This window comes from Entelurus aequoreus, linkage group LG07 (assembly GCF_033978785.1).
Source record: "Entelurus aequoreus isolate RoL-2023_Sb linkage group LG07, RoL_Eaeq_v1.1, whole genome shotgun sequence".
In the NCBI taxonomy this organism is placed as follows: Eukaryota; Metazoa; Chordata; class Actinopteri; order Syngnathiformes; family Syngnathidae; genus Entelurus; species Entelurus aequoreus.
Genome location: NC_084737.1, coordinates 69,067,697 through 69,094,632, shown reverse-complemented (window position 1 = coordinate 69,094,632; position 26,936 = coordinate 69,067,697). Strand labels below are relative to the sequence as shown.

The window sequence follows — 26,936 nt, the reverse complement described above, 5'->3', positions numbered from 1 at the left end:
CTGAATATTTTGAAGTTGGAACAGTTTGAATCAGATGAAAAATGTGGGGATTGTGGAACTTTGAAGAATGTCCTATTTAAGGCTGCAGCTAACGATTATTTTTCTATCGATTAATCTATACATTATTTTTTCGATTAATCGGTTAATCTATAGATTATTTTTTTCGATTAATCTATAGATTATTTTTCCTTTTACCGATTATTTTTTTTATTCAAAATGAAGATGAAAAAATAAATGTAGGCCCGTTTTTTCAAAAGGCATGGCTTTTATTTACAAAAAAAAGAAGTATGGCCACTCAGTCAACATTGACAACAACATGACTAAATATTCTGTAACAATGTAAACATTTAAAACTTTTAACATTTAACAAAATTAAAAGTAGCTTATTTGCTTTTTAATGTGTAAATATAAAAGTCAACATCCAGTGCAAATCTTAATATTCTGCAATAGTATAAGCATTTCAAAAGTAAAAGTATTGCTTATTTTGCTTTAAAATGTGCAAAAATAAAGATAAACATCCAATACAAAAAAGTGCAAAACGAAATATTCTGTAACAACAGTGTAAACATTTCAACAAAAGTGAAAGTATTGCTTATTTTCTAAAATGTGCAAAAATAAAGATAAACATCCAATACAAAAAAGTGCCAATCTAAATATTCTGGAGCACTGTAAACATTAAGTATTGCTTTTAAAATGTGCAAAATAAACATCCAGTCCAACACAGTACACAATAACCAATTCTACTCATTCCAGTGAGTGACTAACAGTTGTAATGAAGAAAGGTTAGCATGTCTACTTGTTTGGTTCTTTTCTTGTTTACAATATTCCCAGCAGCTGAAAATAGGCGCTCAGAAGGGGTCGATGTGGCTGGAACGAGAGGTAATTAGCCTTCACCTCAAGCCAGGACTGCGAGTGAGCTGAGCTGCAGTTTATATTTCTAGAAGGTCAACGGGCTCATAGTGATGTTACTAGTAGTTGACTGGGAGGTGTTTATTATCATTTGGGGAGAGTCCGCTGCCTGATGCTCACCTGCTAAACACCTATCTGCTCCACGCTGAAGCGCTGACTACATGCGCTATGAATACGCACTGCTGATTGGCTGATAATGCTTCGTGTGTACCAATCAGATGGTTGTGTGGGTGGGACAATGCTGCGTGTGTACCAATCAGATGGTTGTGTGGGTGGGACAATGCTGCGTGCTGAGACAGACGCAGAGGAGCGAAGCAGCTTGTTAAGACTTTAGCAGCTAAAGTTAGCTTTAGCTTAGAAACTCGTTCGGTACACCCCCGTGCCGAACCGAAAGCCCCGTACCGAAACGGTTCAATACAAAACACGTACCGTTACACCCCTAGCAGATACAAATGACACAGTCATGTTTTTGTGTAATGATGACAACGTATGCTCGCGCGGACGATTGACTAGTTGATGGTTTTCTTTTCAAATGTTCGTTCATAGCCGTTGTGCTGCTATGATAGGCCATTTCCGCTCGACACAGTGTGCATACAACAACATTATTAGGCCGTTTATTGAAATACTCCCACACTTTTGACCACTTTTGGCATGCTTTTCCCCCCTCGCTCGCACCGCTCGCATCGTCTGCTTTGATCGTCTGCTTTGCGGTCCGCCATGACGGTAGTGTGACGTAAATATGCGACGCGTCGACGCACAAAAACGGCGTCGACGTATTTACGTAACCGATGACGTCGACTACGTCGACGCGTCGTTTCAGCCTTAGTCCTATTGATTTAAAATGGGAATTTCCCAAAAATTTGGGAATTTCGGGAAAAGCGGGAACTTTTTTCAAAATGGTAAAAAAAATTGAATGGTCTGCATGAGTTGAAATGGTTGGTGTTGAAATGTTTCCAAATTGGTCGAGAAATGTTGAAGTAGTAACATGTTGAATTGAGAAATGGTATTACGGAATTCCTGGAATTTCGGGAAAACCAGGAATTTTTCCACTTCAAAAAGAACTTTGTTTTTTGTCCTGATTAAGAGGAAAGTTTTGACGATGGAACAGTTGAAGTGGGTTGAAACATTTGGGAAGGGTGGGAATAGGGCTTTGGAAAACCAGGAATTCTGGAAAATCCTGGAATTTTTTTGAACTTGGAAAAAGGGTAGTTTGAATTTGGAGCATTCACACAAAAAACATAAATGGGAAAATTGTGCAAGATGGCACCTTATGGCAACAAGACGTGACTGCACTTTTTGTCCATATATATAAAAATAGCGCCCATTTATGAGATGTAGTCTAACACATAGGGCTGCACGATTATGGTCAAAATAATAATCACAATTATTAATTGCGATTATTCATAATGTTGGGTAAAACAGTGTTGGAGAGGGGTGTGAACGCGACACCATCATGTAATTTGTAATGCCTAATAAAAAGGCTATAGATAAATGTTATCGATATATTTAAAGACAAATATTTGTGCTTTTGTTCATTAATAGTATCAATGAGTGAGCTTTTTTTAATTGCACGATGCTTCTATCTCTATTTTTACATTTTCATAGAGAGGATTTTTTTAAAGTTATGTACATTTTGTCTACATTGACATATACTAAATGTATGTAAATGTACATGCTATATTGGGACAGATCTATTAACAGTTTGAGCAGAAATTGTTGTATAGGAATTAACTACACCATAAAACATTAAAATGCTGTGTCACATTAATGTTTTTTTAAAATAACTTTGTAACATGAAAAACCCACAAGTAATGTGAAAAACACAGTGTTTACTTTTTGATATCAATATAAATAAATAAATAATAAATGGGTTATACTTGTATAGCACTTTTCTACCTTCAAGGTACTCAAAGCGCTTTGACACTATTTCCACATTCACCCATTCACACACACATTCACACACTGATGGCGGGAGCTGCCATGCAAGGCGCAAACCAGCAGCCATCAGAAGCAAAGGTGAAGTGTCTTGCCCAAGGACACAACGGACGTGACTAGGATGGTAGAAGGTGGGGATTGAACCCCAGTAACCAGCAACCCTCCGATTGCTGGCACGGCCACTCTACCAACTTCGCCGCGCCGTCCCCGATATAAAAATATAAATAAATAATATAAAACACAAAGCAGTTTGGCTAATGAACATGAAGTCAAATAAACAAGCTTTCTTCTCCAACAAAAGCATGTGGTTCAGTGCAACAGTTTGGCCAAAAAAATTAACAGGAATGATACCACCTGCATCTAATACACAATCTTCGTACCTCAGCGTGTTGATACTTCACAGCCTCCGTTCAATTCGATGAGAAGACAAAACACTTTAGCGAGTATTGCTGGAATTGGAACACTGGCAAACTTAGCGGTTAATCAAAGGCCAAGTTACCATCCTAGTAAACAAACTTAAGACTTTATAAATAAATTGTGGCAAAATTCCCTACACACCGCCTGCTGCATGTTTCCTCAGGTCATTAACTCTCAATCGCAGCAGGTGAGAGGACACTGTTGAAAAAAATGAAAGCAACATTAAATATTTTTCTCCTCTGCAGTATACTTTTTGTGTGGGACAAATGAGTCAGTCTCCAGTATTGTCTACACTTGTCGCCGTCTAACAGCAATGCGCTCTTAAACGCATGCCAAGACTCTACGCTACGGAAGTGAAGCGAGGGAAATAAAGTGAAACGAAGCGGTCTGCGCTGTTTACTGAGGGAAAATCTCCCGGAGCAAGGTCCGTGGAGTTGCTTTGTAACATGTTTTGTCGAGCCAAACAGCGCTGGTGCGCATGCGGCAACTTCGTTTCCAGGAAGTAAGCAGTGTTGCCTTAAAGGCCTACTGAAACCCACTACTACCGACCACGCAGTCTGATAGTTTATATAGCAATGATGAAATCTTAACATTGCAACACATGCCAATACGGCCGGGTTAACTTATAAAGTGCAATTTTAAATTTCCCGGGAAACTTCCGGCTGAAAACGTCTAGGTATGATGACGTTTGCGCGTGACGTCAAGGGTTGAAGCGGAAGTATTGGGACACACATACAAACAGCTCTGTTTTCATCGCAAAATTCCACAGTATTTTGGACATCTGTGTTGTTGAATCTTTTGCAATTTGTTTAATGAACAATGGAGACTGCAAAGAAGAAAGCTGTAAGGGGGATCTGTGTATTAGCGGCTGGCTGCAGCAACACAACCAGGAGGACTTTGAGTTGGATAGCAGACGCGCTATCCGGCGCTAGCCGCCGCTAGCCGGCGCTAGCCGGCGCTAGCCGGCGCTAGCCGCCGACCGCATCGATGATCGGGTGAAGTCCTTCGTCGCGCCGTCGATCGCTGGAACGCAGGTGAGCACGGGTGTTGATGAGCAGATGAGGGCTGGCGTAGGTGGATAGCTAATGTTTTTAGCATAGCTCTGTCGAGGTCCTGTAGCTAAGTTAGCTTCAATGGCGTCGTTAGCAACAGCATTGCTAGGCTTTGCCAGGTGGTACAGCATTAACCGTGTGGTTACAGGTCCAGAGTTTGGTAGAATTGTTGATCTTTTGTCTATCCTTCCAGTCAGGGGCTTATTTATTTTGTTTCTATCTGCATTTAAGCACGATGCTATCACGTTAGCTCCGTAGCTAAAGTGCTTCACCGATGTATTGTCGTGGAGATAAAAGTCACTGTGAATGTCCATTTCGCGTTCTCGACTCTCATTTTCAAAAGGATATAGTATCCGAGGTGGTTTAAAAAACAAATCCGTGATCCACAATAGAAAAAGGACAAAGTGTGGAATCCAATGAGCCCTTGTACCTAAGTTACGGTCAGAGCGAAAAAAGATACGTCCTGCACTGCACTCTAGTCCTTCACTCTCACGTTCCACATCCACAAATCTTTCATCCTCGCTCAAATTAATGGGGTAATCGTCGCTTTCTCGGTCCAAATCGCTCTGGCTGCTGGTGTAAACAATGGGGGAATGTGAGGAGCCCTTCAACCTGCGACGTCACGCTACTTCCGGTACAGGCAAGGCTTTTTTTTATCAGCGACCAAAAGTTGCGAACTTTATCGTCAATGTTCTCTACTAAATCCTTTCAGCAAAAATATGACAATATCGCAAAATGATCAAGTATGACACATAGAATGGATCTGCTATCCCCGTTTGAATAAGAAAATTTCATGTCAGTAGGCCTTTAAATGCATTATTAAATGACAGTTTTTCAATAATTAAAAATGTTTATGGTATTACTAACCGTATTGTTTATCGTTACATTCCTATATCTTACCATGGTTGCTACTTTTTATTTGACACAGTGCTACTAGGCTATCCTTAATTAATAATTATACTTAGACTTAGACTTCCTTTTATTGCCATATAAATTTTAACTTTACAATACAGATAAGAATGAAATGATGTTGCATTAGCTCGTTGTAGTGCAGGATAAAAGAGCAATAAGTTGCAGATATAAATAAATAGATTACTGTACAAATAAATATATTGCACTTTTGCATATGCATCCACATTTATGGATCTATGTTATGTTGTTTTTATATTCCAGCGAGTTAAGCTGTTTTGGGGGGGAATTGAATTATGATGTGTTAAAGCAGGGGTCTCAAACTCAATGTACCTGGGGGCCACTGGATGCAGAAACTGAGTGAGGCTGGGCCGCAAGAAAAGATTTCTTAAAAAAAATCTAACATGCACTTTTTAATGAATGTACCTTCTTTGATAGGCTTTCCCGCCCTAGCAACCATCTCACTCACCATGTAGCTAGCTTTGACTGCTGCATCACTCTTTTCGCTTGCTTTCTTGACGAAATCTTGTTGCCTCAGTAGACTGGTCTTAAAATTTGCAACCCGGTTCACTCTCTCATCTCCCTGGCATTTTGCATACTCCTCAGCATGTCTAGTTGTCTAATGACGTTTCAAATTGTATTGCTTGTGCACTGCAACTTTCTCTGTATCAACTACAGAAAAGAGCTATAAGGATTATTCATAAAGTAGATTACTTAGAACACACTAACATATTATTTATTAATTCAGGTTTATTGAAATTACAGGAGCTAGTAAAGTTACAGACATTATGTGTCATGTTTAAGGCTAAAAGTAAAACATTACCAGCAAATTTACAAAAAATGTTTGTCATCACTTCTGAGAATACAGAACATAGAAGAAAAGGTCATTTCCAACATCAGTATTCAAGGACAACTTTAAAACAAATGTGCATATCAGTGGTGGGGGTTAAACTATGGAATTCTCTTTACAATGAGATAGAAGATTGTAAAAATATATCCCAAATGAAAAAATATATAAAGACTGAACAATAATATCATATGGACAGCCATAAGTGTTTACATTTTGCTTTATATTTATTATTTTACTTATTTTTTGCCTGGTTTTGTATTTGTTTTGTATCATCCCGTGAGGTGTATATTACTTCTTTTGTTTTTTTTGTTCGGTTTGTACATCATGAAGTTTTGCACTTCTTGTGTTTTTTTGTGTGTTTTTTTGTTTGTTTTCGTTATATTTGGATGTAATTGTTGGTTTATATGATATCATTAAGTAAGACTACGTATTATGTTGAAGGGGGCAGAAAAATATAAGATTTTTCTTCATCCTGCTCCTTCTCAGGCATTGGTGTGTAAATGTATAATTGAATAATTGAGGTATAATTGTCTATCGATCAAAGATGCACATCAATGAAGGAGATAAATAAAAATGAAATGAAATTAAATGAAATAAGACACGTCGGGGTGCCCCTTGTGCTCAACAAAGAAATATTGCATCAAAAATCGTCTCTGTCTGGAGCCAAGGGGGGGGGGGGGGGGGAGTGCTTGCCGTGGAGTTTACAGTTACGGTAGCACAATTAGCCCCGAACGGGCTAACATCACCACTAACGTGTTACACGTCTGATTCGCCCAGCGCTGGGGTCCAGTGCACCACACTTTTGTATTGTCGCTCGCTCCTTCGGCGGAGTGCTTTGGAATATCTGATAGTATATATCTGTATCATGAATCAATTTAAGTGGACCCCGACTTAAACAAGTTGAAAAACTTATTTGGTTGTTACCATTTAGTGGTCAATTGTACGGAATATGTACTTCACTGTGCAACCTACTACTACTAATAAAAGTCTCAATCAAAGCGCTCATCTTCCCCGCCCGGACTGTTTACAGTGGGGGCGGGAGCGAGCAGGCGGGCGAGCAAGGGAGGCAGGGAGGGAGGCAGGGAGGGAGGGAAGAAGAGCGTGTGCGGGTGTCGTGGAAAAGCGGCAAAATGTTTCTCTGCTTTGCATCACGCAAGTGATGGTATTTGTTCTGTTGTTTTTATGTTGTGTTTAGGTGCAGATGTTCTCCCGAAATGTGTTTGTCATTCTTGCATATTTGTAACAGTGTTAAAAAATAAACAAAATAAAATATGACCACCCTCAGTGTGACATGTGTGGCTGTTCCTCAAGTATGTCTTGCAATAACTTGCATGTGTCTGCAGAAGCCTCGTATAACACGTGTCTGAGCCAGCACGCTGTTAGTATGGAGTAAAAGGTGATGCGTCACAGATTCTAGAGGACATTAAAGGCTGTGCCATCATGGCACACCCTCGATATTGTCGAGAGCCTCATACCACACCATGATTGGTAGATTCCATCAGCTCCGCATACAGCGCTGTTAAGCGCCATTCATTTAAAACTCGCGGGCCGCATTAACATTAAACTGTCATATTAAGGTGGGGGCCGCACAATAACGTCTCGCAGGCCGCAATTGGCCCGCGGGCCGCATGTTTGAGACCCCTGTGTTAAAGAGTCTTACGGCCTGTGGGAATAAGCTGTTACAGAACCTGAAGGTTCTGCTACGGAGGCTACGGAACCTCTTTCTAGAGTCCAGCAGTGAAAACAGTCCTTGGTGGGGGTGGGAGGAGTCTCTACAGATTTTCTGAGCCTTGGTCAGGCAGCGGCTTTTTTGCTATTTCCTGGATAGGAGAAAGAGGAGTTTTGATGATCTTTTCCGCCGTCCTCACCACTCTCTGCAGAGACTTCCAGTCTGAGGCACTGCTGGCTCCAGTCCAGACAGTAATAATCACTAAACTCAACAAAAAACGTAAGGTAATGTGATTTTTGCTCAAACGTAACCGTGGACGTATCCATAGAATTGGCCAATACAACTGAATTTGCTGTTAAACGCAGAATAACACGGTAATTGACTCAAATGTGACTGAAATGCTGTTATTGGGAGGAGAAGGAACATTTGTTTGGGAAAATAATGTGTTCGGGATGCTCATTCATACCCGAAACACCCAACCGCCCAATGTTGAGGCGGCAACTTGAAACACCAACTAAACTACAAAGCTAAAAAACAATCCATACACTCACACCACATCTCATCTGCTTGTAAACTACAATAGAGGTGTAAGATCAATGCACAAACAGGACAGTAGTCGCAACATGAGAGGCTAGCTGTGGGGATAATGTGTGTCTTTATTTACGAAAGCTTTTTTTTTGACACTGAATTTATGTGACTGAATTTTTTTTCGTTTAAATTTTGTGAACTAATTTTTGTTTTACATCGTTATGCTGACAATTTAATTGAAAAAAAAATCGGTTTCAAAATTAAAAAATTCAGTGTAAAAAAATCAGTGTCGAAAAATTTGCTGCTTCAAAAAGCAATACTCACTTCTGGTAAAATAAGGCTGAAGCAATCAATCCTGTCCTATAACCAGCTAATGAGGTGTCAAGTTTGAAGACACGTGACATGGGTCTCGCAAAACAGCATAAAAAAGCAGTTAACTGGGCTACCTGGGAATAATATAATATAATTAACATTCAAATGCGGCCCACTGGATGTTTTCAAACTATAAAAATTAGAGATGTCAGATAATATCGGCCGATAAGTGCTTTAAAATGTAATATCGGAAATTATCGGTATCGTTTTCAAAATTATCGGTATCGGTTTCAAAAAGTACAATTTATGACTTTTTAAAACGCCGCTATGTACACGGACGTAGGGAGAAGTACAGAGCGCCAATAAACCTTAAAGGCACTGCCTTTGCGTGCCAGCCCAGTCACATAATATCTACGGCTTTTCACACACACAAGTGAGTGCAAGGCACACTTGGTCAACAGCCATACAGGTCACATCGAGGGTGACCGTATAAACAACTTTAACACTGTTACAAATATGTGCCACACTGTGAACCCACACCAAACAAGAATGACAAACACATTTCGGGAGAACATCTGCACCGTAACACAACATAAACACAACAGAACAAATACCCAGAACCCCTTGCAGCACTAACTCTTCCAGGACGCTACAATATACACCCCCTGCTACCCCCTACCCATCCCCACCCACCTCAACCTCCTCATGCGCTCTCAGGGAGAGCATGTCCCAAGTTCCAAGCTGCTGTTTTGAGGCATGTTAAAAAAAATAATGCACTTTGTGACTTCAATAATAAATATGGCAGTGCCATGTTGGCGTTTTTTTCCATAACTTGAGTTGATTTATTTTGGAAAATCTTGTTACATTGTTTAATGCATCCAGCGGGGCATCACAACAAAATTAGGCATAATAATGTGTTAATTCCACGACTGTATATATTGGTATCAGTTGATATCGGAATCGGTAATTAAGAGTTGGACAATATGGGAATATCGGATATCGGCAAAAAAGCCATTATCGGACATCTCTAATAGAAATGATTCCAATGGTTAAAATCTGCACTTTCGAGTGACATATGAGTTACTGAGTTGTCATATGCAGTTAAACTGACTGTGATACACAATGTGACCAGCAGATAGTGTTGGATAATGATGTAAACATAATGAAGAAGACACGGGATGTATAGTATACATATTGATGTTTGGATGCATTCATGGAAGGAGGAATACATGTTAAGTGAAAGCTCGTTGTTCACAATACAAAGTTTGGTCATTGATAGATTAACCAAACATTACAGTAACCATTCATGCAGACGAGGGATGGGGCAGCAACAAGCCTGAGACCTCAATGTAATCACTGTTCTGCAGAACTTAGTTGTAGAAAGTTTTGCAGAACAGTTACATTATATCGAATAAGTGGATGTTTTTATCCTTTTGTCTTTAATTTTCGCTGTGTTTGTTGCATCTTTGTTGCTCTTGCTTGGTTATAAAAGATGTCGATCAAGGAGGTGGTCTTGGAAGTACAGGAGCAAAGTTCATATATGCTCTATATTCAGTGTTTTATTGGTCATAAATAATATTGTAAATCCCACATTGTATATTTTTATGTACATTCTGACTCTCATATAATTAATTAAAAAAACTAAAGTTCATTCCGTTTTTGAAATGATCTTTATAGTTTTTTACTGAAAAGACACTCAGAATTTACATGAAAATACATACTGTGGGATTTACAACACAAAATACGAACAATAAAACACTGAATATTGAGAATATATAAACTTTGCTCCTCTACTGCACACCACGTCCCTGGTCGACATCTTCTATAATCGAGCAAGAGCAACAAAGATGCAAGAAACACTGCGAAATACAAGGGTAGAAAACATCCACATATTCGATATATCATCACTGTTCCAAAGAACTTTGATGTAGAACACTGCCTCCGTCTGACACTCGCTGCTCGTAAACAAGCCCCCCCTACTCTGTTCGTGCCTTGTCTGCATGAAGCAGAGCTTTGTACGTCACTCAAAGTGCAGATTATAACCATTGGAATAATTTCTATAGTTTGAAAACATCCAGCGGGTCGCATTGAAATGTTAATTATGTTATATTATGCACAGGTAGCCAAGTTAACTGCTTTTGTTATGCTGTTTTCCTAGACCCCTGTCACGTGACTTCAAACTTGACACCTCATTGGCTGGTTTTGAGACAGGATCAATTGCTTCAGTCTTAATTTACCGGAAGTGAGTCTTGCATTTTGAAGCAGCAATTTTTTTCAACACTGAATTTTTCAGCACTGAAATTTTATACACTGAATTTGTTTCAATGAAATTGTCAGCATAATTTGATGTAAAAAAAAAATCAGTTCACAAAATTCAGACGCAAAAAATTAAGTTAAATAAATTCAGTGCCAGAAAAAACCTTTAGTAATAAAGACACAAATGAATGAATGAATGAATGAATGAAATAAGTTTATTTCGTCATATAATCAACCATCAAACATTAACCATTTTGTGTGACTAGTTTAAGAGTACAGATTATACATATATAACAATCATACACATTTACACACAAAAAGAAAAGAAAAGAAAAGAAAAGAAAAGAAAAGAAAAGAAAAGAAAAGAAAAGAAAAGAAAAGAAAAGAAAAGAAAAGAAAAGAAAAGAAAAAGGAATAGGCTGAAGCCAAGGCTTATATTTGCCTATCCTATACCTTACTGAAAATAAGATTACCTGGAACATCAATGTTAAAAAGAAAAAAAAAATCAATGGGATGAAAGTAATTGTTACTATATTTTATAATTTTCATTTATTTCACCTTTCAATGTTTTCTTAAACCTTAACAAAGAAGTACATGTCTTCAGCTCATCACTGAGCTTGTTCCACCATTTAACTCCTAAAACTGAAATACATTTGTATTTTATATTCGTTCTTGCTTTACCAATTTCAAAAATCAATATCCCCGTAAATTATAGTTTTCTCCTCTTAATTGAAATAACCTAAGAATACAAGCTGGAAGGCTGTTGTTCTTTCTCGAAACATAATTTCCATTGTTTTTAAAAACACAATATCTGAAAATTTTAACACATTAGAACTTATAATGGATTGGTATGTTCATAGTAGCACGCTTTGTGTATTATTCTAATGACCCTTTTTTGAAGTTTAATTATTGGGTCTATGTTTGTTCTATAAATATTTCCCCAAACTTCAACACAATATGGTAAATATGGAAAAATAAAATAATAATATAACATATGCAGACATTTCTTATTCAGCATGTGTTTTACTTTATAAAGAATAGCAATGGATTTGGATATTTTTCCCTTTATATATTCAATATGCGGTTTCCAACATAATTTATGATTAATTATTATTCAAATTACCCTCCATACTGGCTCTTTATTTTAATAGCCTCAAGTCATGTCCTTACTGTCAAGCTTTGGGAAAACAACACACTTCCCCCCCTTCACAATAATAGCGCTCTGTGCAACATATGTCTGACTGTGCTAACAAAATAAATATTTTAAAAAGTACCTTTCACAGGCATAATGTAGTTAAATCACTTACTGATATATTCACAAAATTATTACGCTTTGATTTAAAATACTGGCCAATATGTTTAAAGATCTATTGCACCAATAAATAATTAAATGTGAGGATTTTATCATTTTGTATTTATGACACAAAAAGCACACACTCTATGGGGGTAAAATTGAATTTAAAAATATTGAAACGGAAACATTTAATGTTGTAGTTTTTTTATATTTCTATTGGTATTTTAATGTATTGTTGTTACTATTATTACAGTTGTATTAATCATTTATATCCGGTTGTTCTTTTAATTATTTTAAGTTAAGTTTTGGTGGTATAATAAATATTCATGTTTCCAAACTAATGAACAATTGTGTTATTCATTGTGATTTCAAGATCAATCAAAATAATTGTGATTTTTTTTTTTCAATAATCATCCAGCCTTACCAGAGCGTTGACATTCTTTGTGCCCATGGCTAGCGTCTACAGCCCATCTCACCTACGCCTGACCCCTTTAGGTTTGTTCCCAAAAAAATAAATAGTATTGTCAGTGTTTTGGATTTACAACATCAGATGTGGAACAAGTACTGTGACTGCACACAGCAGTTTGTTTAAAGCCCATTGCAACAAAAGGCAGCAGCACAACAAATGCATGGCATCCAAAACACAGGCATCCAGCCAAGTAGGAAAAATGACACTCTTTATGAAGATAATAGGCTACAACCAACAATCTCCCACCAACAAGCAGTTTCCTATAATGAAATAATTTACTCATGGCACCATGTACATACAGCATATAATGGGAAAGATGCAAGATGGAGAGCAATCATTGAAGTGGTAAAGCTTTCTATTTGTATGTAAACAAGAATATCTCCTTTCAAATTACAGAGTGTATTCTGTGTTCGGATTCAGTAATGAGAGAATTCTTTGTAAATGTTTTTTTTTTTTTTTTTAAATGGTGGAGAGTTCAATATAAATGTGAACAGGTCTGTTTCTTTCAAACTACAAAGTGTATTTTTAGAAACAAAGGAACAGCTGGTACTTTAATTCCAGGAGGGAAATATGTGTTACTTGTGCTATGTTTTTGATCAAATAATAGTACAACTCATTTAGAATTCTCTATCTCATTGGTGTGTATTTTCTTCTAAAGAAGTGGGGGAAAAAACAAACATAACAAAAAAACCCAAAGAAACCACAACATAGACTTTATATTCAGGCCTAGCCGAGAACCGCTTCTATCGTAATAAAGTGTTAGCCCAAAGAGGAGATTATTATTATTATTATTATTATTATTATAAGTAATGTCACATCATTAATATGCACCAAACCGGACAGAAGGCAAATCAGGTGAGATACTGTATCTGTGTATCTACAAAGAAGGCTGTTCGAGATGGAAATTTGATTTAAGATGTTTACCTTTCTGTAGCCACCATCAAATACTGTAAGTATAGCAAATGGTTAGTTTGTGACTAGTTAAACATATTTTATTGGAATTTTACAATTAGCAGGACTCACTGTTATTGAATGTGTCTGTAGTGCAAACTCTTAAAGGGTAACTGGACTTTTCCCCGAATTTTCGAATAGGGCTGGGCGATATATTGAGTTTGTAAGATATATCGATGAATTAAGAAAATATCGTAATATCGATATAATTGATTTCACGTTAAAATGACCAAACATGCGCGTATAAGAACATCCATGATTGATTGGTTGTTTACTATGATGAGTCACGATTGGTTAGGGACAGGCCAATCAGAAGCAAGATAGGGCGGGTCATCGAACCAGGAAGGGAAATCACAAAGTGCCTGCCTGCAAATGTATTTTGGCCGAGTCATACCAAAGACTATAAAAATGGCACTCAGTATCAAGGGTTAAATCACCCAAAACAAATTCCCAGGCGCGGCCACCGCTGCCGCTCACTGCTCCCCTCACCTCCCAGGGTGTGGGGGTGATGGGTCAAATGCAGAGGATAATCTCACCACACCTAGTGTGTGTGTTACAATCATTGGAACTTTAACTTTTATATGAGTTTGATACATTTTGTATTATTTGCACAGCTATGTTATTTATTTTACGCAGAAATAATATTTTTGTATTTTATTTATGTTATGTAATTCTGTATACTTAAACAGTTTCTTTTCCATGCTGTTAATACCCACCTTGACTAACTGGGTTAATAAAAGTGCCACTGACTGTTTACAGTACAGTTGTCATTCACTTCAATTTCAGTGAATACAGCTCAAAAATGAATATCTTTATATGTATACTTTCACCGAAAAATATAAAGAGATATATATTGAATATCGAGTTTAAGTAAAAATATATTGAGATATACTTTTTCGTCCATATCGCCCAGCCCTAATTTACAATCCCAATGTAAGACAAAAAGTGATATGTTTTTGTTTTTTATGCACTCTAATTTGTAATGTATGGCAAGTACAAGGTGGCTAACAATGCAGCTAAAGGGAGTAAACTATTACGCCCATAAAGCCCTCTAAAAAACATTTTTTAAAAAGCGCTAACAATACTCCGTTCACATCTCGTGACCTGAATATCAACCAAGTATTAGCGATATTGCTATTATAAGTGCTAACACCGACAAACAGCGGTACTGTTATCACAGAGAGCTAACTAGCTTATGAGCTATTGACATACAGTACTAACCTGCTGCTGCATTGCTTCTGAGATGGTAAAACGTAATTGTATATTATAAATCAGGACTTTGATCTGGATAGTAGAAGGATGTGGCCATAAACCGAGAAGTTGGTCAACTTTAACAGCCAATTTATACCCGGAGATGGCGAGAAAGATAAAGAAATATGCTCGTTTGCAGCAATTTTTTTCTAACCTGCAGGAGGATTATAAATAATTCTTCATCTAAACGTGAAGATATGGACATTCTATCAGTTAACTGTAGTTTGTGCACACTTTTCGTTGAGGCTAGCTTTGGCGTAGCTTACTGAGAAACGAAGGTGTCTCGATAGGAGGAGTTTAGGATGGAGTTTTTTTTAACCGGGGGGTACCAAGCTGTCAGCAAATGATTTCAACTCCATGATATCATGATCTGTTCACACCAGATCAAGTCTTATTTTGAGTTTGTTGGTGTTCTCGTGTGTTTAGTGTCTTAATTTGTGCCTTGCACTTCCTTTCACTTTATTTATACAGCACTTTCATTTTGTTTGCCAGCACATCAGTTCCCAATCAAGACTATTTAAGTTCAGCTGTTGCTGCTGGCTGGTGTTGGAACATTGTCTTTTGTGAATACTTCATGTTGGTAAATCTTTGCTATCCTCCAGTATTCTGATAGTTTACCTGTTTAGTTTTTTTGGTGTTGCATAGCCTTTTCTATTCTTCAGTGCTTTCCCTGCTTCACTCGTCTTCTGTTTGTTCTTAGATTACATAAGTTTTTACCTGTGCACTGTGTCCTCCTGCCTACTGCAAATTTGGATCTTGAAAACCACCGCTGCACTTTGACCCCAGAGTCACAAATAAAGTTATTTCTCCACTCCGGGCAATAATCAAACTTTGTTTATGTAAACATTTTATTTAAACTACTCAAAGGTAGTTTGTACAACGGATTACCTGTGGCCATATGCATGACATCTTGGTCTTTGCCGATGTTAAGTGGCCTACATGCGGCGGCTATTCATTTTGCAAAGGCATTGTTTAACTTAACTTTGATACTTTTGGTGACAACATAGACACGGATAAACTCTGCCAGCGATTATCTTCATTCATTTATGATAAAGCAATATTTATTTTTTTATTAAGCACATGCATTGAGACCCCTAATATATGCATCCATATCCGAGGTCAGGTCGCAGGGACAGCAGCCTAAGCAGAGAAGCTCAGACTTCTCTCTTCGTCCAACTCCTCCCGGGGGATCCCGAGGCGTTCCCAGGCCAGCCTGTCTCTCTAAAGTGTACTGAGTCTTCCCAGTAGCCTCCTACCGGTCAGACGTGCTTTAAACACCTGCCCAGGGAGGCATACGGGGGGCATCCTGACCAGATGCCCGGACCATCTCATTAGGCTCCTCTTGATGTGGAGGAGCAGTGGCTTTACTTTGAGCTCCTCCCGGATGGCAGAGCTTCTTGCCCTATCTCTAAGAGAGAGCCCCGGCACCCGACTGAGGAAAGTCATTTCGGCCGCTTGTACACGTAATCTAGTCCTAAAGCTAATGACCATAGGCAAGGATTGGAACGTAGACTGACTGGTAAATTGAGAGTTTTGCCTTCCTTCCTTCACCACGACGGATCGATATAGGGTCTGCATCACTGCAGATGCTGCACCGAGATCTGCCTGTCGATATCCCGATCCAGTCTTCTTTCACTCGTGAACAAGACTTGAGGTACTTGAACTCCTCCACTTGGGGCAAGAGCTCCTCCCCAACACGGACGAGAACCATAGACTTCGACTTGGAAGTGCGGATTTTCATCGCTTCACACTCAGCTGCGAACCGATCTAGTAAGAGCTGAAAATCCTGGTCAGATGAAGCCATCAGGACCACATCATCTGCAAAAAGCAGAGACCTAATCCAACCAAACTCTGATACCGATCATACAGGAAACGTGCCGCCACAATCAGACAGTCTGATACCCCATACCCCCACAGACTTCCCGAGGGACACGGTCGAAGACATTCTCAAAGTCCACAAAACACATGTAAACTGGGTGGGCAAACTCCAATGCACTCTCATGAACCCTGCTGAGAGGATAGAGATGATCCACAATTCCATGACCAGGACCTCAATCCGAGGTACGACTTTTCAGCGTAGCCTCCTCTCCAGTACACCTGAGTAGACCTTACCGGGAAGGCTGAGGAGTGTGATCCCACGATAGTTGGAACACACCTTAAGGTTTCCCTTCTTAAAGATGCTGCACAGTCTTGTCAACCAAAACAGCCCTACAGCATCCAGAGCCTTAAGGAACTCCAAGTATTAAGGAACTCCAGGCGAATCTCATCCACCCCTCCAGGCCCTGCCACAGCGAAGCTTTATTTGTATTTTTTTTATTTAGCATTTAAAATGTGTTTGTGTATGACATTCTGACAATGAAATTGCATTTGTATCAAAATATGATTTTTAGTTATTGAAATTTATATTGATTAATTACGATTAATCCAGATTAAAAAGGGTGATTAATCAGTTTAAAAATATTATTAATCTCAGAGAAAAATACATTTTTTGAATGTCAATGAAAGTGGCCTATCGCTCTATCATACTTAATCAGAGAGCCAACGTGTTTCGTTTAGTTCTTTATACATTCTCTGTTTATCTATTACTTGTTTTACCTAGTTTAACAGTTTTTTTCTAACTTTCCATATGCTTATATATTGATGCTCATCAATTAATAACCTACTAGGTTACTAAAATATTTGACAGCTGCGGCCCTACATAGTAAACAATGGTCTGATCACCGCAACAGGCACAGGCGCATCAAGCAGTTTCTCTTTAGGACCCTGAGTTTACAATCTCCTACTCTGTAGGAGAAAATGAGCGCTTGATATGCTCACTGTAGCTGCGTTTCCATTGCAGTTTTCCGCAAAATAAAAGCGATATTTCTAAAATGTCGACAAAGTACATTCGGACTTGCATGTGTTTCCATTAAAGGGTGTTTTGCGTCATGAGGCGTAAATCTCGTAAAATCTCATCCTGCGAGACTCCTCTTTGAGGAAGATATTTCAGCCAGGGCTGTTGCCGTGATGTCACTAGAAGATGAAGGGAGCGGGTGATCGCTTAAAGGCAACGTCCTTACAGCCCTCTGGACATTACTGTTCGGGCATGTGGGTCTCTTTGAGCCTATGGGTCGGTTGCCGAAAAGGGACCCGCGAGACGGCCCGGTGCGACGGTGCCGCCTTGCTCCCCCATCGACCGACCGATCGCAGACTTATGGCCCCCTCGACACATGTTGGGGCATGTTGTTCTCTCCAAGCTTGCAAGTCAGCCTCTATTGCAGGGAAAGGACCTGCGAATCGGCCCAGTTTTGCAGTGCCGCCTCACTCCTCCATGCCGACCGATCGAAAGCGAGACAAGACGACCCGTCTGTCTTAGTTGTCCTGCATCAGCGACCCGCCGGTTCGGTGTTTATGTGACCTCTAAATGCGAAAAAAGTGTGTCCATCATGCTTTTGCGAAACACTTCAGTATAGAAACGTCTCATAAACCTCCTAATGTGAACGCAAAAATGTTTTGGCGATATTTGAGAGGTTTTTCGAAATATGGGTGTTTCCATTACCAGTTTTTTATTGCGATATTTAGGTTTTGCACATTTCCGGGAGTAATGGAAACGCAGCTATTAACTCACCTACAGCACCTTATCTCACCTAATGGGAACGTTTTTTTTTTATATCGGTGATTGGACCTATTTTCTAATGTTACCGGATTTATCAGTATAATGTCATAATTCCTCATATCAGCCCCATATTTATCGTGCATCCATAACAAAAACAGTGTATATGTGTTTAGCGTGTATAGAGAAAATGACAGTGTGATTACATACTGTATATGAAGCAATTCACTATACTTAGCTGTAATTCTTTCGAAATGATTGCGATAACATTGTTTTAATTTAAAGACCGGTTCAAGGGTTGCCTTGCTGTTACACATGTCAGTATGTACGGCACAGGTCCAAATGCATCTGCCCGCCGCTTCTATGCTCCCTGACATACACAAACACATCCAGCAAGCACCCCTAGGAAGAATTGAATGGGGAGATATCTGGTTAACTCTTGGTAAACTTTCTACGGGAACGACTTCCTCATTGGCTTCAGCATCTGACCTCCCATAAAGCTGATTTCCTGGTGGAAAACTTCCCTCGAAGCAAATATAAAGGGGCAGGTATTGAGCTCATGAAAACACTGTTCTTCCTCCGAACGAGGAGGATTTCCAAGGTCTAAAAAGGTCTTGCTATCACGTTGTGACCAGCAGTATGTAGCAACTGCCATGACTAATTGCCTCATATTCTACTATAGTGATATCAGTCAAAACCTCTTTGTAAGAAGCTGAGTAAATCATACCTTGAGAAGGTATGGTTTTAAATGAAAGCTGCCTCAATTTCAAATGCAACCTAAAACTGAATAACTTTACTTTACATGACAAAGTTAGAAAAATAATGCAAAATCTCGACTTTTGATTTTTATGTTGTTTCGATACAGTATCACTATAAGCACTTCCACTATTTGAGTAATTCTGGGAGAACTCGTCTTAAGCCGATCTAGGCAATACTCCGGATTTCTGCTGGATAACGGCTGCTGAACGTCACCGCCATCCACCATCCAGAATTCCCCACCGCTGTTCTGATGCACACTGTGGCGGCTCCACCGTGCAGCAAAGTAGCGCAGACTTTTACGAGATCTCGCGAATACGCGAGTAATCATGTGACAAGGGAAGTTGTCGTAAAGCGAACCACAAACAGTTTATTCTGTCGTTCCAGTGGAGCAGAAGTACATAAACTCAGTCCTGCCATTAGAGATATGTAACGGCTGCTAAACTGCTACACGAGCTTTGCTGTTCATCAATACCCACAGTGTGACAGCACTGTCCTGACTCGTAGAAAAGACAACAGTTTTGCCTTGCAGAATGACTGCCAAATTTTCCGGACTACAATATAGGCCGCACCCATTAAATTGTGGAAAAACTTTTTTTTTTTATCATATATTAGCCACATCATACTATAAACCGCAGATACATACCAGTATGTTATGAATGGGATATTTATATAGAAAGATTTTGTAAATGTTTATTGACATTCCTTAATTGTTTCCAAACGGAGCTTGTAACACGTCAGTAAAACAGCTGATCAAACAAAATAGGAAAGTCATTGATGTCTTTATTCATCCTTTATAAAATGAATACAATTTTTACTTTTTTAAAAAAAGATTTAAGATGTTAATCAGGATTGTTCTTCCTTGTACTTTGTAAACACTTTTTGAGTTGGAACAGTTTATCTAAATCAGTGGTTCTTAACCTTGTTGGAGGTACCGAACCCCACCAGTTTCATATGTGCCTACACAGAACCCTTCTTTAGTGAAAAATAAAATGTTTTTTTTTCAAATTCAAGACAAAGTTATGTTTTTTTACTGGTGCACAAAATGAACCGTGCATGAACATCACCTTGTTCAAAGAACAACACAAAAACAGTGCATGAACTCACAACAAATTACACACCTGCAAATCACATTGAAAATTAGAGGGAAAATTGTTTGGGGGTATCCATAATACGCCGATAAGGAGAAGTTTTTATTTACACGATGAGTTGGGTGTGTTTTGACCTCAGCGGTGGAGGCTCTGCCAAACTCCTGAGGGCGACTCACCGAACCCCTAGGGTTCGATCGAACCCAGGTTAAGAACCACTGATCTAAATGGATTATTTTAGCAAATATAGACGCTCTGTGTATATCGAGCGCAGGAATGCGGTACGGCCGCGGCTTGGCGTCAGCATGCGCAAGGGGTTTGGCGGCAGTGGAAATCCACACATTGACTTGAACTGAAACGATAAAAGCCCACCGCCATGGCGGCGCCGTTTCACAGCAGTTACGCAGCCTGTGGAAATCTGGGGTAATTGTCCTCGTATCATTGTGAATTTGCTTTGCTAAAATTAAATAAAACATTATGTGTAAAACTCCTTTGCGTCAAGCTCTTTACTTAAAATATACAAATTCTATAATCTACACATTATATTTGGGAGAGTGCTTTATGTGGATGGCGTACCGCACAGTATTAAATTCTCTCCTTGAAGCAATTAGTCTGAGCTCTTATATCCCAATTGTGTCTAAATTTCTACCGGCGTTTAAGTATATAAATAAATGCCTGAGGATGTTATAAAGATATCCGATCCTAAGGTGCAAATTAAAATCCCACAGTGACTCACTTGTTGGACACATCATCAGATGTGCATTGGATTTAAAAATAAGTGGTCCTAATTACCGAGTTAGTAAATGTAGGTCTGGACAGTTCAAATACACACTCTGATGGAGTAAGACACACAGATGCTAATTATTTTATATCACAGCTGTTGGGGGAAGAAAGTGGTAATCTAGAGCAAGACAGCATTAAAGATTAGTCACTCTTTAATACGCCATGCTACGCTACAAAGTCCTAATTCATCTTGCTCTCATCCTCAAACTCCCGACATTAGCAGAACTCACATTTGACCCTGAACATTTTGTAAAAGAGAGGCAAATTAGGTCTCTAATTAAAATCAAGATCAATGGAAGGATTTCTGTACTACCGCCGGTACAATCTCAATTAGGGTAACAATTGAAGTGCCCTTTAAATTGAATGACCGAAAGCTCAACTACAAGAGAGGGAGGATCTACTTTTAGAGGTGGAAATCATGCTTTTTTTGTCTCCAGCTTGACTGTAAGAATGTTGAAACGTTGGTCAAAGACGCCAGTGAAGACAATGTCATGGATCTTAAATTGGGAGTATTCCTGGAAAGCCCCTGGGTGCCATAAAACCTACTTTTACTTTCAATTGTCATCCGTTCTATGGTCCAAAGAGCTGTCGCCACAATCTATAAATAACAATTCCTACTTGATATGTTAAAAAAATGCACATTTGGGAGGCTTACAGTACCTGTCAGACAGTCCACCGATAAGAGCAGCAAAGTGAGCTTCCACAGCAACTCCATTGTAATGTTCTCTGGTCACATGCAGTCACATCCAGTCTCAAATGTGGAGAATTATGCAGTTGTCCTTTCCAGCATATACACGTGTCCTCTGTTGAAGGAGACGAAAGAGATATTAGAAGGCATTAGAAGTTCATTCAGACTTCGGATGGAATTTGACTGTAATTCTTTGATTGGCTACAGAGAAAAGTTTACGAGTTTTACAAACTGCCGTGTGTGCGCCCAAAATATATTATTTTGATGATTGTAGATGTCTGAAAATATGACAGACAGTGTGTTTTTCTACATTTAAAGGGTTTTAAATGTTTTTACACTTAAAAGGTGCTGACAATGCTAACCCTTATTTCATAGTTCTTGAACAAAAAATTATCCCGACAGGAAAAGTTCTTCCTAAAATAGACAGTAGTGATTTTAGGCTTGTTTTGTGGTTAGTTTCAGCCCATTTTGCAATGCTGCTGATGTCACAAGTATTAGAAATGTCACAATAAGTGTAAGAAAATACCCACAACAGGCAGAGACTGAAACTATGGAAACACAGGCTATGGTGTCTATATATTATCATATTAGTTTCTTTTTTTGCTCATAAAGTTAAGCATATCAGTTTTTAAGTAATCATACACCAGGGTGACAAGAACAACAAATTAGGTGATCAAAATAATAGTTTTAAAAGTATTTATCAACAGTCCATGCAGGGAAATAATCATCCAGTTCTTTAGATGATGTCATACAGAGAGGGGCCCCCAACCTCTTAGGGCCGATACAGATTATTAGTAGTCAAGTTGGCTGATAACCGATTTTTGGAGCCAATATTAATTTGCAGTACAAGTTATTCATACATGAATAGGATATGTCAATAAAGAGCTTAAATAGGCTTTTATTTCACGTTAATGTTGAATCAGTAGCAGGGGGAACTGCACTTTTTGGAATTTGGCCTATCTTTCACAATCTCTATGTGAAACAGGAACACGTATGTTTTTCTTTTTTAATGCATTCCAAATATTAAATAAATGCAATCAGAAGTCCGCTTACAATCGAGCCAATGGGAGTTGCTCTATTCTGCATGTAAAGCGCTCTAAAAACATCCAAAGTGAAGTGAAGTGAATGATATTTGTATAGTGCTTTTTCTCTAGTGACTCAAAGCGCTTTACATAGTGAAACCCAATATCTAAATGATAAAATAATGATAAATGGGTTATACTTGTATAGCGCTTTTCTACCTTCAAGGTACTCAAAGCGCTTTTGACAGTATTTCCACATTCACCCATTCACACACTCACTCACACACTGATGGCGGGAGCTGCCATGCAAGGCGCTAACCAGCAGCCATCAGGAGCAAGGGTAAAGTGTCTTGCCCAAGGACACAACGGATGTGACTAGGATGGTAGAAGGTGGGGATTGAACCCCAGTAACCAGCAACCCTCCGATTGCTGGCACGGCCACTCTACCAACTTCGCCATTTTATTTGCTGCTAGAACTGTTACGGGGGCATCCATTTTGATGACAACACTTCCTGTAAAATGCCATTTTGAAGAGGCGGACCCTCGACGTCACATCCTGTTTATGTTTTGCTTGGAGATTTAGCCTAGCGGTGCCGCCAACAGGACATAGATGGCTCACATGTATGGCAAAAACAAGTCCACAATTGCAACTATTATCAAAAAGGACGTTGATATGGTTTGAGTTTGAGTTTATTTGGAACATGCATGCACACAACATGATACATCACAATTTCCAGTTCCTTTATTCAACATGTTCGAAAAGGAAGGAAGAAGCAGAGCTTATTTAACCCTTTTCCTTTACATAGCAGTTTCTAACACGTTTGTTCACTTCCTGTTCTCAATTTATTCACAATATACTCCATAAGTAATACAATTAAAAATAAATAAATACATTAATAATAATTAGTATTTCACTAATTATTATTAGTATATTATAAATTATATTTCATATGGTGAGATGAGTAAGATTATCTACAAAATGAATGGATGGATGAGATAAATTCAGAATGTTTATCATGGTTCTTCTTCTTTGTACTTTGTAAACACTTTAAGTTTGAAGAGTTTCTTGAATTTCATCATATTAGTACATTGTTTGATTTCTTAAACTTAATCCATTCCATAATTTAATTCCACATACTGATATACAGAAGGTCTTAAGTGGTGTACGTCCATACAAATGCTTTAAATTAAATGTTTCTCTAAGATTATATTTCTCCTCTTTTGTTGAGAAGAATTGTTGTATATTCTTGGGTAGCAGATTATAGTTTGCACTGTGTATAATTTTAGCTGTTTGCAAATTCACTATGTCGTGGAATTTCAGTATTTTCGATTCAATGAATAAAGGGTTTGAATGTTCTCTATATCCAACATTATGTATTATTCTAACTAATCTTTTTTGTAACACAGTTAGTGAATGAAGTGTACTTTTGTAGTTATTTCCCCATATTTCCACACAATAACTCAGATATGGTAACACTAGCGAGCAGTAAAGAATATGGAGTGATTTTTAGTCTCGAACATGTTTTTGCTTTATTCATTATTGACGTGTTTCTTGCTACTTTATGTGGTACATATTTTTTATATGAGATTTCCAGTTAATTTTATCATCAATCATTATACCTAGAAATGTGGTGTTATTTACTCTTTCAATTTCTATTCCGTCTATTTGTGTTTCTGTTTGACTTTCCCTTCAACTGTTACCGAATTTCATTATTTTAGTTTTACTGAGGTTTAAGGATGGGCTGTTTTTGTCAAACCATCTTTTTAATCTGTTCATTTCTCCCGTTATTATTTATATTAGATTCTGTGTGTTCTCTCCTGAACAACATGCCGTTGTATCATCCGCGAATAATACGAACTTTAAATCTTTTGTAACTTTACAAATGTCATTTATATAAAAATTGAACAATTTTGGTCCTAGTATTGATCCTTGGGGTACACCATATGGTTATATTTAGCGTCGTAGATGTGTGTTCGCCTCGCTTCATGTATTGTTCCCTGTTGGTTGAATAGATTCTAATCCTGTTTAAGACCAACCCTCTGATGCTATACTGTTCTAATTTTTTGATTAAAATACTGTGATTAATTGTGTTAAATGGATGGATTTATAAACACTGCTGCTGCACATTTTTTACTATCCATTGCATTGGTAATTTCTTCTGTAATTTCGATTAAAGCCATCAAAGTTGAAATATTAGCTCTGTATCCATATTGGTTCTCAGCAAGTATTCTATTTTTGTTTGTGAAACTCTCTAATCTGTTATTGAACGGTTGTTCAATGATTTTAGAAAATTGAGGAAGTGAAGAAACAGGTCTATAATTTGTAAATTGGTGTCTGTCTCCTGTCTTGTAAATTGGTGCACATTATCTATTTTCATTTTGTTTGGGAAGTTTGAAATGATAGGTTACTAATATACATTATTGGTCCTGAGATCTCTTCGATAACCTTTTTTATCGTTTCCATATCAATTCCATGACAATCGATTGAAGTATTAGATTTGCATTTTTTCACGATTTTAACTATTTCCTCCTGTGTCACATTATTGAGGAACACTGAGTTGGAATTTGTATCTATACAATGTAATGCGCCACATATTTCTAGTTGTTTCATTACAGCACGTCCGAAAAGGAGGAGAAAGAAGTAGAGCTTAAAATCAATCGTTCATTTGGGTTTTTCTGTATTGTGACGCTTTAAAGGTAGCGTTTTTCTTCAGTCCTCAGTGCCATGCCATGTTTTGTTATTGTCAATATTGCTGTGGGTGTGTGAATGTTTTCTTCTCTTTTTTATTGCTTTTTTGATGTAAAGTGTGTATAACATGTGCTATTTAAATAAAGTTTGATTGATTGATGAACTAATTGAGACTGGATCACCTTTGCCGGTTGAAGGCAATTAGTACACAGTACCAAGGGACTATCATTCCCAATCCTAAATTAGGCTATTGTTAAAAGACAAGAAAATGCTAAAAATGTCTGACAATGCATTCTAAGTCAATGCAATATTTACTAACTTGACATTAAAATGTATTGACTTTTCACTGCAATTATCAGCAACTTTTAATAATGAGAAACTACAATGTGTTGTTCCGACACAAACAAAAATGACTTTCAAAGCAAGTGCTTTACAAAAAGAATCAAGGCTCAAGTGTGCTTAACGTTGTATAGCTGGGATCATGTCTGCAAAACAAAAATGAAAGGGATTTCGAGCTTGTACTGAAACTTGCTGAGACAAAACAAAAGGCAGACGGCTTGTCAGACACATGTAATGAAGCACTGGCACGACTCCTCAAATTCTTGCACACTGCAGCGATTATATCTCCTCTATAAATCGCTGACTATGTGCAGCACAAAACTATTGCCTGCTTCTTAGAAGAGACCCATGTTCTTGATGACAGATGAAGTCGTAATGTATACCAAGTTAGAGTCTAAAAAAAGCTGTTATTTGTTAATGAGACACATTATTTCCGTCGTTGACAACAGTGCTATATTTATTTGTCAAACATCAACATGTTGACAGCTACAATCATTTCTGATAAAGCAGCAGATTAAATATTTGTGTGTAACGGGTTGATGATAAAGTCAGAAAAGATTAAATGAAGTGAGAAAATCAGTTAAACTGACTCTACCTGCAACATTGAACTGAGTGATGGCACCGTTTTTTTGCACTCACAGTGCACAAAAATAATAATATTGTTCTGGAAAGTCTACCAAGAAGCAAGCGGTAAAAACACAGAGAACTAAATTATTACACTTTCAGTTATCTTGGAAAAGCAAAGAGGAGCATACTGATTCAAATGTGAATATTTCCGCCACATTCGCATACAACACACTCCCTTTCTGAGTCTACCAACCCATTAAAGGCAACAATTTTACCCCATAAATCTCATTATGGAGATTGGCTTTACAGTGTCATCTTCGTTCCAACGTATCCTGCGGTTATTACGATGCCAATGTCATGAGCAAATGTTAGCTTTTAATAATAAAACACAAAGGCTTCAAATCACTTTTTATGCTCCGAGATATTTTTGGAGAGTTTCTCCTTCGAGGGGAAACAATTGCAAGAGCTTTGCTGAATTCATTATTCTAAGAGAGAAAGCCTTGAAATTTAACAAAACCTTTCACTGCACCTTTATAGTCTTATAATTTATTTGTAATTATGCTAAATTATAAAGCTTGTTACAACTGCATGCCAATATTCTTGCAATATG

General features: G+C 38.1%; 1 protein-coding gene across 11 annotated transcripts in view; it reads right to left on the bottom strand.

Annotated features, from left to right (window-relative positions):
* The window catches only part of cntn3a.1 (contactin 3a, tandem duplicate 1), a 213,963-nt gene that overhangs the window by 148,950 nt on the left and 38,077 nt on the right, over positions 1 to 26,936 (bottom strand). For all 11 annotated transcript variants that reach the window (XR_009826854.1, XR_009826853.1, XR_009826852.1 and 8 more), the window contains one exon: positions 21,682 to 21,824. Coding sequence is in view for 7 of the 11 variants with exons in the window: in XM_062054358.1 (XP_061910342.1) it covers positions 21,682 to 21,736 (55 nt within the window). In the remaining 4 variants the exon portion in view is untranslated. The remainder of the gene's footprint in view (positions 1 to 21,681; positions 21,825 to 26,936) is intronic.